Source organism: Camelina sativa, chromosome 11 (assembly GCF_030686135.1).
Source record: "Camelina sativa cultivar CO46 ecotype springtype chromosome 11, ASM3068613v1".
In the NCBI taxonomy this organism is placed as follows: domain Eukaryota; kingdom Viridiplantae; phylum Streptophyta; class Magnoliopsida; order Brassicales; family Brassicaceae; genus Camelina; species Camelina sativa.
In genome coordinates this window covers 50,762,584-50,774,424 of record NC_141890.1, presented here as the reverse complement: position 1 = coordinate 50,774,424, position 11,841 = coordinate 50,762,584, and the positions used below count along the sequence as shown (strand labels likewise).

Here is an 11,841-nt window from a genome sequence, read left to right as displayed (position 1 = left end):
TTCGTAGATTTGGAATACTTGGAGACTTGGAGTTATGGGAAAACGAGATTTGAATTTTGTGTTTTTGTAAAAAAGTGATTTATAGATTTGGTTTTGGAATATATGAACGTTACACGTGGGTTAAATGATCGTAATTATATGACAAAAAGGAAACTTTCCCAACTAACTCTCTCTTTATGGAAAAAAATCATTAACGGTAACCATATGTAGAAAACGCGACCCGGCTTTACTTTTTCAGGGTTTCTTTATATACGTGGTGTGCCTAGCCTACATATGGGCTGTGAATATAATATGATATGTGGCCTATTTATCAGTGTCTTCAACACCAAATTGCCAAATGCACTTGTGACTTGTGTATCTTCCTCATTTTCAGAAACAGTAATCTTTTGCTAAAGATAGGAAATTTTCCAAAAAAAATAGTAACGAAATGTGAAAATGTGGTAACGAAATGCTAACAAAGATATAGAATTATGTAAATTTATGTTTCTGATACTTTTATGTAAACATACGTTAGTCTTAAGTTGGCAAAACCAAAATATGTTACTTTGAAGTTTTGAACCCGATTGTTCTTTTTAGAGATATATATATGTATTAGGATAGATGGTACAAACCGGTTATCTTAGTAAACCAAGATCAATTCTGGTTTATTGTTTAGTATATATACTTGAGAATCAACATTAATTAAGTTTAACGTCTTCTAACAAACTTTCTAATCAGATTAAAAAAACGGTGTTTCTCTCCTCCGATCATTCTTCATCTTTTCCGGTTATTCGGAATTTAATATGGTATCAGAGCCTATGGTAAATATTTCTCGATTGTGTGTTTACCCGTAGATGTTCAGTCCCACAAACTTCACGCTTTAGATGTCCAGCCCTGAGCGTGAGGGGGGTGTATTAAGATATCCCACATTGAGAGAATAGAGATTTGTGGGGAAATATATATAGTACATGGGTCTCTCCACTCATTGCCAATTGGTTTTGAGTTGGACCCCATGTTTACTAATAAGAGAAATCAAAAGAATCAGGATCGGAAACAAGATCCGAAAGCACAAATCGTGATAACAAGAAGCTGAATAAAACGAGAAATCGATGGAAGTGGAAGGCTCATCTCCGCTCAATGAATGCAGAAGCAAAAAAAAAAAAAAAAACTCAAAGCAAGAGCTATGATACCATATTAGTAAACATGGGGTCTGATATGCTCAAATTAAACCCTAGAGCTACTCTCTCAAATTAAGAGGTCATTGTAATACTTAGGAGTCGAATTCCACAAGGACTCTAGACTACACAATAAATTATAGAGTTTTATGATTACGCTAAACAAGTTGATTTAAATAAGAAAATCAAAGCAAAATATTAAAATAAAACTGTTGTAAATTCAAGGGATCAAAAAGCTAGGTATAGAGAATTTCTCAGGAAATTATGGAATATCAAATCAATAAATTAATTAGGATTCAAGCAATTAAAAATCAGATCTAGAACTCTAAACTCTTCTGTAAAATAAATCAGTTCTCACTGCAAATATTATCTAAATTTAAAACCAGAAAATCCAAATCTCCTTGCAAAATTCTAGGTTAAAAATCAGCTTTAAAAACAGGTTTAGATAAGTTCACAAAATTACTAAATCAAATCTCTTTGCAAAAAGTAATTTTGCTCATCAAAGGTTTTAATCAGGAAAATCAATTATATTCTCATATCAATTTATTTTCCTAAGGTATTCTAGGTGATCAATCAAGAATTAGTATGAAGAACAACATATGATGAAGATCTAGAAAGATAATGAATCCTAAATAAACAGATCTTATAAATCATAAAATCCTGTGAAAAACCCTGAACCTAACAAGCAAACTACTCAGACATATTCAATGAAGAACAAATCATCTTTCTGAATAATAAGCAATTGAAATTAAAAGAGTAAAAGAGGGAGTTTATGAATTCTTCTCTCAAAGCAGTTCAGATCTCTTTCTCCCAAAAGCTCTCAAAATCTCACAGGGTTGCAGAAAGTAAAACTTGCTAGAAATAACTTAAGGGTTTCTAAAACCTAAAAATACTATATATATATATATATATATATATATATATATATATGTCCTAAAACACGTCAGGGACTTGTGTTGCAAATATGGAAAACTTCGGGTAATTTTGTAAAACTTCCAGAACTTGACTTCTCTTGTAAACAAAATACGGTGTCGATCAATGCTAAAGCAGTGTCGATCGACATTCCCTCTCTGTTCTGACTCCAAGTTCGTTTCTTCGGGATTAATGCTCCAAAATGATCCAAATTGCTCAACTTTACTCCATCCATGCTAAAATCCTAGAAAATCTGTAAAGACTCAAAAACATCCTAGAAAACAAATCAAAATACTCTAAAAAACTCTTTATATCATGGTTAAAAACCACAAAAAACCATGATATATCAGGGTCCAACTCAAAACCAATTGGCAATGAGTGGAAAGACCCATATATAGTACATATATTGCCCCACAAATCTCTATTCTATCATATATCTTAATAATATGCGACTCGTTGATTAAATTAAAGCCCTAGATCTGTTGAATCATTGATATTTTTGTCTGCTAACCAATAACCAAAACAAAATATACACATATACGTATAATAATCCCGATATGATCAGTATATGGTCATATGGATGCATAAGAAGAAAAGAGAGTAAATGGATGCGTAATTAGTTGTGTTGTACGTGATCCTTATCAAATCTGAATACGAAAGGAGAAAATATTCTAATATCTATATCATCAAAATGAAACCATTATCTTATATCATATTTTTGTTTTCCATATGTCGTGTGTGTGAGGTGCACCGGGAAATTATAAATGAGTACATTTAACATAGCACAAGAGACGTAGGTGCGAGTAGTCAAAGTATGCACCAAAAAATACCAAAAATCAACAAAAGACCAAAAATAATAGAAAGAGCCAAAGAGGAATAAGATAAATAATATTAGAAAACGAAGATAAATAAAATTGGGATCTACATTCCCAACACCTACCCATTTTAAAAGCTTACTAATTTATATCCAATAAAATCAAAATCTTTATCAACCCACCTATTTGGTTGTCCCCATTCTTTCTCGAATTTTACCCTTTTTTCAACTTTTTTTTTTCTTTTCATACTAAAATTTGTACATCTACGTTTTCGTTTCAGGACGTGTCAACCTTCTAAGATCTAGATATTGACTTTTGTTTTCATCTCAAGACATTAAAAACATACATATGGTTACGTAATTGGTTTGATTTTGTAGTCGGATCTTACTAGTATATATACGATAACTTTATGATACCGTTCATTGGCAATCTCGCACATACTAGCTGTTCTCATTTGATTTGCATTCCTTATGCATTTGGTATAAATTATATAATAGATGAATAATAACAAAGAATAGTGCATAAACTTTAACCTGTCACAGAGAACATGAGAATTTATCCCCAAAGAAAAGAGAGATAGAGAAGAGAAAGGAGGAAAAGGCATTGAAGAAAAGATGATACAAGAAAAGAAAAAAAATCTCATTTCTTCAATATGTCAAACGGAAAATAAAAATAACAAATAGAAAGGGAGGAAGATGATAGAAATGTGTCAGAACAATACAGAGCACTTGCCCAAGAAGATATTATAAGAAAATGTCTATATAAATCTAATCTTAAGGATATTGTAATGATCAGAGACTCTCTGTGGTGATGTTGGGACCTTTGTGGGATATCTCACGTGGGACGATTTTTTTTTTCAATAACCAAACAACAATGTAATTTTTATGGAGTGAATATATTATTTATTTACTAGATTGTGTGAAAATAATTGGATTGTTTTATATATTTTGATAATTGGATTGATTTAATTAATTATTAATATAAAGTGGGTTGTTAGTGGAACAACGAGTATAGATGATGCTTGGGACAAGAACACGATTGTATCGCTACCTTGCCTTCGGAGGCAGCCTATCTCAACTTTGGTACGTACATTACACACTATTAAAAAAAATTTACAACTAATAAACAAATAAACTATATTATTTGTTTCTGGTATTTAAATGTAGTTAGATCGTCATATTTGAAAAAGGTTTAATTCTTACCTATAGTTTAAATTGGTACCGAACTATATATAAACATACATGTCTTTTAACTTTAATCTTTATATTTATTCTGGTAATCGTACGTCCAACTACCAACTAAGTGTAATAATTAATCGCACGACGTCAACTTTTCTAATTAGTTAGAAACTTTGTATACTAGACCTTGCATCTCAAACATGCACGCGATGTGTCATTGCACTGACGCCTGCATTGATGCTTTACACTCGGGTTTGTATTGATCTTACAATAATTATTTAGTTACTACGTTTCAGTTACCGAACTTGTAACCATTCATTCACATCGAATATCGATCAATATCAGAATTATCAACATACAATGGATTGAGAGACAGCTTGGCCACTACCATGCAGAGGCTAACCAATCATATTCATATCTTTAGACATGTATATGTATATATGTCTGTGGTCCTTCTGAAGTTTTTTGTTTAAAATGTTTTTTTACTCCTCCTTTGTTCCCACTGTGCTGTCACATAGATTCTTCACAGATCTTTTGAGAGAGAGAAGGGAACAAGAAACCGAAGGTCATAATAAAGTCTTAAGACTGAAACAAAGTTGTGAAAAAATTCCAATATGTAATAATCGAGATGGACCCTTGTTTTATCTCATCGTTCATGAATTTCCATATATTTGACCATTTTAAGTGTTTTCCAATTTGAAATGTTACAAGTTTTAGTCGATAACACATGATACAAATACCAATATGATAATAGCTAATATATATTGACACCCATATTATTACTAATAAATGTGACGATAAGTGAAGACAGTGTGTGTTACACAAAAGATGAGAGTATTTATTGTAGTGAGTCGGGCAAAAGTGAAAGAAAAAAAAAGTGGACTTAATAAAACCTGTTTCTTGATTGAGAGAGTAAGGACAGTGAAACGTCACCGTTTCGTAGAATTTTGCATGTTTTGGTGTCAACATAGGAGGGTAAAACCAAGATCGAAGCACTTGCATTGTCTGCCTGTTTTTATCTAATTATGGGGAAGAACCAACCAAAAAAAAAGAAAAAGAAAATCAGAGTTATATATAAGTAAACTAAAAAACAAAAAACAGTCTTAAATGTGATTTTGTACAAATAAAGTGAGACATATCTTGAAAGAACAGTGAGAGCTTATGGTGTCTTTTTGGATTTTGTGTATTTTTAAGGTAAGAATCATATACTGTCATTTGTTTAGATTAACTAGCTATGATCGATCAATGCTGCTTCTTGTCATTTTTAATTTGGTTTACATCATTATTAATGAGTTACAGAGTGCCAATTAAATATTCAAACGTTTTTATCTGATCACGAATCAGATTCACTTTAAACGATAGAGCGTACTAACTATAGTATGATAACTTCTTATTTTTTGGGGTCTAAAGCCATTTGCAAATTGCTAAAGAAGAACAAAAAAAAAATCCTTCCTCTTTGTTGGGAATGATATAGGGTTGTCAGATGAAGAAAAAAAAGTTGACAATTTTCATATAAACTGATAAGCACCTTCGCCAGAAGGTAAGTCATGAGTGGCGGTAAGCAACAAAAGTTTTTTTTTTAAACCTAAATATAAAATACTTAAATAAATTTCTGAAACTAAAAGAAAGTGAGAAAAGGATATATAAGAAAAAAAAAGAAGGAATTAAGTCGTTCTCAGATCGGCTTTGAGAAACGTGCCATACGCTAAGGCTCGATGTCCATTGAGAGATCCGATTAATCATCCTCCATTATTTCTTATCTATCTATCTATATGTCCACCATTTTGTTATATACAACAGCACAAATCAATATACTATTAACCATTCTCGTTATGAATATGAATGTGTTAATTAAGTTTACAGAATAAAATAGTGCTCCCTGGATTCTGACATATCTCATGTGGATGTGGGGTAATCATATTACCAAATTATACAATTTAGTATACGACCCTCTCTCTATTTCTATTACAACTTTATCGTAAGTAATCATCTTTCTTGGATCGGCGACTTCAACTAAATATAAGAGAACTATATGATTTTTTTCACCTACAAAAATTGATAGAGAAAATATAAGGGTGAATAGAACTTTGATTATGAATGTATAAAATAAGGGAAAATGGAATACTCGTTTTGTTGTGCTGGTGGTGAGAGCGGTTCATGCACCTTGTTTTGTCGCGTTATGCCTTCTTTGCAATAGTAGTGGAAAACCAATAGAGGCAAGCCATGTGTATACGACCAAAAATGATCTGGACGGTTGATAATGAGATCAAAGACTCCCTGCGTGAATCGACGGTCACTATTGATCCTCATAAATGGAACCATCTTTCTTACTTATTTTAAGCCTTTTTTACTTGTTTTTACTTTTGGATGCAAGTTATGTTACGCAATTATTCCACTTATAGTAACTTCCTACATATATGTACACGCTTTTTCCATAGCTTCTCTTAGTAACCTACGAAAATCTTTGCGACCTAGCACTAGCTCGTGCCTCGTGTTATATTTATTGTTTAAAATGTTCTAGAATTTATCATTACAAGTTTAGAAGATGAGGGATAGAATCCACCTCAATATTTTTATTTAGCTTTGTTATATAATAGTTAACGAAATTATCTACAAAAAAAATGATGTATATATGGTATTGCATAAGTAAGTTTGTCCGAATGCATGTGGATTTTGCACATAGACTAGAAGACAAATTTTAACATTGAATATATATCGATATATGCCCATAATTGTGAGAGTTGAAAATGGGAAGAAATTCCTTACAATTATATAATATATATATATATATATATGTGTAAATTTTATATGTAGTAGTATAAGTTAAAGAAGATTGATGGGCCACAAGTTGCTATATAAATCATTCCACTTCTTGTTGTATTGCTTGAGTTCTGATTGGGCACAGAACTAGTACCTTTGCCATTACCGTCTCTTTCTCTCATCATCAATCATCAATCACCTAAAAGAAAAACCCTAAAATCTCGTTATGTAAGCTTTTTACCAGTTTCTCTCCATACCCATTTTACCAGCTTCTCCATATCCTCTCTCTCTCTCTATGGATTCTGACATAATGAACATGATGATGCATCAGATGGAGAAGCTTCCTCATGAGTTCTGTAACCCTAATAATTCATCTTTCTTCTCTCCCGACCATAACAACAACAACACTTACCCTTTTCTCTTCAACTCAAGCCATCACCACTCTGATCACTCATTGACCAACGAACCAGGTTTCCGGTACGGTTCCGCAGGTTTACTTACTAACCCTTCTTCTCTCTCTCCCAACACAGCCTACTCTTCCGTTTTGCTCGACAAAAGAAACAACAGTAACAACAATAATAACAGCGCGAACATGGCGGCTATGAGAGAGATGATCTTTCGCATCGCCGTGATGCAACCTATACATATAGATCCCGAGGCGGTTAAGCCACCTAAGAGGAGGAACGTTAGGATCTCGAAAGATCCACAGAGCGTGGCGGCTCGGCACAGGAGGGAGAGGATAAGCGAGAGGATTCGGATTTTGCAAAGGCTTGTTCCCGGTGGGACGAAGATGGATACAGCTTCGATGCTCGACGAAGCTATTCATTATGTAAAGTTTTTAAAGAAACAGGTGCAGTCGCTGGAGGAGCAGGCAGTGGTTGGTGGCGGCGGCGGAGGAGGAGGAGGACCAGGAAGAGTTTTGATCGGTGCCGGTGGAATGACGGCGGCTAGTGGTGGTGGCGGCGGAGGAGGAGTGGTTATGAAAGGGTGTGGGGCAATGGGGACTCATCAGATGGTGGGTAATGCACAGATTCTTAGATGATGATTATCATTTTATTATTATAATATTAATGTCAGAGTAAAAGAAGCAAAAAAGAAAAAGATTCTGGAGAGGGAAGAATTAATTTATGTTAAAGAAACTATGAGAGACTGTTAACTTTGTTTATCTTGGTTAGATAAGTGATGGTTTTTAAAGCCAAGACTCTCCATGGTTGTTGGAGCGGGTTTGTAAATTAGGAACTACTATTGTCATTGTAATCCTTGTTAATGAAATAATTAAAGCATTAATGATATATATGCTTTTTCAGTTTCAGCTTCTTGCTTGTGTTGACTCTCTTTTCAGTCCTTTTTTTGTTTGTTGTCCAACTGACTTTTTATTTGTCTAAATATACAAGTACAACAGTACTTGATAATATAACTAACACCAGAAACATTAAAAGTCGTCCTAAACTTTTTTTTTTCCTTACTATTTCATCATTATCGTATGTATGTTTTTATCATTTGTTTGAACCGTTAGGCATGTAACGTACAAAAAAAAAATCTTTGTATGTATTGGGTCTTTTTCTAATTGTTAGGTAAGTAATAATTTCCAAAATGATTAATAATAAAATTCTCTAAAACCATACAGTATTTAAGTATTTTGAAGTTTGAACTGGGCCCTTGTCAAGGGATTGGTCTTTCGCTAAAACTTCCGAAGTATTTTGGCCCAAAAAGGAGTTTCATATAGTATAAAAAGGAACCATAAGAAAACCCGGCCCATTAATCTCAAAGCTAAATAATCAAACGGTTCATAACCAATCATCCTGACATCTCTTATCCTACACCGTGTCCCACCAGATGACTCATCTTCACACTCACAAGAAGAAAAAAAGAAGACAAAGCACAAAGCTCGAGGTCCATAAATGGCGCATTGAATTAGAAACCCTCAAAAAAGCATAGTCTATCACACAACTGTAACACCTCTTCGCATGTGACTTCCCTTGTAATAATCACTTGTCACTTCCTTTTTTTTTCTTCTTCCTCTTCGCTTTCGTCTCCATCCAACAACAGATCACCATGGCAGCTCAGTCTTTCAGTCTCATCCTCATTGTCTCTCTTCTCACCTTCGTTTCACTCCCGAGATCTGAATCTCTCTCCGATAACCCATCTCTCGTTCTTCTACCCGACGGCTTCGACTGGCCGATCCCTCACGCCGACGAATTCGACATCATCAACGGAGAAGAAAGCTTCGAAGTCACGGAGGAGGAAGACGACGACGACGGCGTAGATCGACGGTCGCTGTACTGGCGGGGAAAGAAGTATTACATATCGTACGGTGCATTGTCGGCGAATCGAGTCCCGTGTCCTCCCAGATCTGGGAGATCTTACTACACCCATAACTGCTACAGAGCCAGAGGTCCGGTTCATCCGTACCGCCGTGGATGCTCGTCGATCACTCGATGCCGGAGATTTTAGATGAAAAATCATATGGACTGGGCATTTTCGTAATTTCGCCAACCATATGGGATTTATGTATTTCTTTGTTGTGTAATGTGTGTTCCCCCGATGTGTAATTTGTTAAACCGGTTGATTTATTATTATTACTAGTTGTTACGTTCGTTAAAAAAACTAAACCCTTGGGGTTATTTGTGTGTAAGCTCAAGAACAATGCACTAAAAATGGTGATTTTTTACTTTAAAGGTTAATGAGGGGTGGATTTGGTAAATTTGGAACTGGATTTTTTGTTTTGGTTTCTTTTTCGTCGGTGCCTTTTTAATTATTTGTTTGTACTGTTTATGGGGTGGGGGGGGGGGGGGGGGAGTTAACTCCGGGGGGTCACATGTATTTGGACTTATCTGATTTTGATCATGTTCCAATTTCAATATTTTCATCTGAACTCGATTTTTTAAAAATAAATAAATGGTTTGGCCGTGGTTGTTGTTTGGGCCTTTGTTATCATTGTGTCGTTGTTTTTGACATTGTTGGGCTATTACTTTGGCCCAATTGAGGAATTTTTGGGTTGTAGGTAAAGTATAGGTAGGTAGATTATTTAGAATCCGAGTTCAGAATTGAAAACGTGCATGGGTAAGTAAAATAGTAAGATGCCATAACAAAACAAACGCAAATCATGCATGACTGATATAAATTGTCCTTTTAAACAAAACAAAAGCAGTACAGGATTGTTTTTATAGTCATGCACTCATGCTATGTGGATGTTAAGTTTCACGCACATAGATATATAGAACTCTATACAACATAACTTGAATGTGAAATAATAATCGAACGTATAGTTCTCACTTCTCAAACACGTTGTAGAAGCGTGATTGCAGAAAACGGTCATATTCATACATATGCTAACGCTAAGTTCTACCACGTATTAATTAGCAGAAAAAAAATATACATCGTTTTCAGGCTTACTCAGTTTTGCAAAACCTAACAATATATCCACATACATACCATAATAGATAAAAACATGCACGTGTAATATAAGAAGCTCATCTTTATCTTCAACGGTCAATAGACGGCTTTTTTGCCTTTTCTTTCAAAATTTCAATCTTGGAAGAAAAATTAAAAACGACTTTGTATTTTGTATGTTTAAGGATTTACCTTTGACCCAAACTCATAAATAATAGTCAAGATTAGAAGAAACATGTTTAAATTGAAATGCATGAACTTGCGTTCGGCGGCTGATTATGCGTTTGGTTTAAAGATGACCAACATTTGAATTTTAATAAAGACTAATCGTCCTCTTTCTCAAAAGATATATATTTTAGATTGACTTCCGTAATCGTAAGATACGGAAAGTAGAAAAAAAAAAGATTATGCAAATAATAAAAGGGTGTTATATGACGTTGCCCTCTCCTAATTCAAAGGGGTCAATCTAAATTCCATATTACAAGGAATATTCCAAAACTTTGGATATCTTCAAAAGACCCCTATTGACTTTGCCTACAAGGTTAAATCTACTTGCACGTTTAAGTTGAATTCGAACGTGGAATAAAAACCAACAATAATATTCTGATTCAACTTTAAAATAGACAGTCGTGTATGACCCCCTACCGATATATACTATTTCCTCGCAATTTTAGTTGAAAGATCTGTACGTTTATTCCTATAATTAATGAGGAATATAAATAGGCTATTGACTTAAAACATGTGTTTGGTTCTTCCAAAGTGATATTTTCATAATCCTACTTTGATATATATATTTTCAAACGTACATATACTGTGGGATTGGGAAATTATACTTTGAAACTATGAAAAAGTTCTATATTATGTTCACAATGATATGATCAGATAGGGTTTCTGGAGAAATTAATTAAGGTATATACCACATACTTGTACGATAGTGTATAAAGTTATTTTCGTGGTACCACACCATGCATATGTTTAAAAGATCTCGAATCTGACGTGATCGATACGAAGATGCCTCACAAACTATTGGAAACTACAGCTATATATAATTTATGAAAATTCACATAAAATGAAGTATCCATGAAAGAGGGCTGACTATACCAAAAGATACCAAAATTATTGATGAAATATCCATGAAATAAACTGTGGGCCACCATATTTTTTCTAATAAATTAATATTCCTGAATTTATAATATAATACTCCAGTAAGCAAGTAGGCTGCTCTTTTCCTCGTATTCAGTGAATTATCCAAGTCGCCTGGGTGGTGTTGGTTCATAATTTCATATCCATTTTACCTTCACATTTCTCTGCTTTCCAAGATAAAGATTGTATACTATTTAATAGCCAATGCAAGTTGTACTAGTAGACATGCTCGTAGAGATCGCAACTCCACTAAATCTAATGGCTAGGGATCACGTCCATGTGACGCTTTCATTTGATTGGTTCCTATGGACGCCATTTTCTTTTTTTTTTAAGTTCCACTCTAGATTCTATAAAAATGAAGCATGTGATGGTAACGGTGTTACAATTTAATTTACAAAACAACCTTCTCTTTCTTCTTTCAACTTGTCTTCGTCAGGCTCCGTTACAACGTTAATTATCTTTTTTTTTTTTTTAAATGTCATAGAG

General features: G+C 33.9%; 1 protein-coding gene and 1 pseudogene across 2 annotated transcripts; both read left to right on the top strand.

Moving 5' to 3' along the window:
- The first annotated feature begins 6,914 nt into the window (after positions 1–6,914).
- LOC104727327 (transcription factor HEC1 pseudogene) lies at positions 6,915–8,125 on the top strand (annotated as a pseudogene). Its single transcript, XR_015572817.1, has one exon. The product of XR_015572817.1 is annotated as a transcription factor HEC1 pseudogene (transcript).
- Positions 8,126–8,678: 553 nt separating this feature from the next.
- On the top strand, positions 8,679–9,691 carry LOC104727325 (protein RALF-like 34). The gene has a single exon (XM_010446397.3). The coding sequence runs from the start codon at positions 8,875–8,877 to the stop codon at positions 9,271–9,273; it is 399 nt and encodes a 132-aa protein (XP_010444699.1). The 5' UTR covers positions 8,679–8,874; the 3' UTR covers positions 9,274–9,691.
- Positions 9,692–11,841: the final 2,150 nt, after the last annotated feature.

Bases quoted from the DNA above. Each gene is read 5' to 3' on its own strand.
- LOC104727325 (XM_010446397.3), top strand. From the start codon at position 8,875: ATGGCAGCTCAGTCTTTCAGTCTCATCCTCATTGTCTCTCTTCTCACC.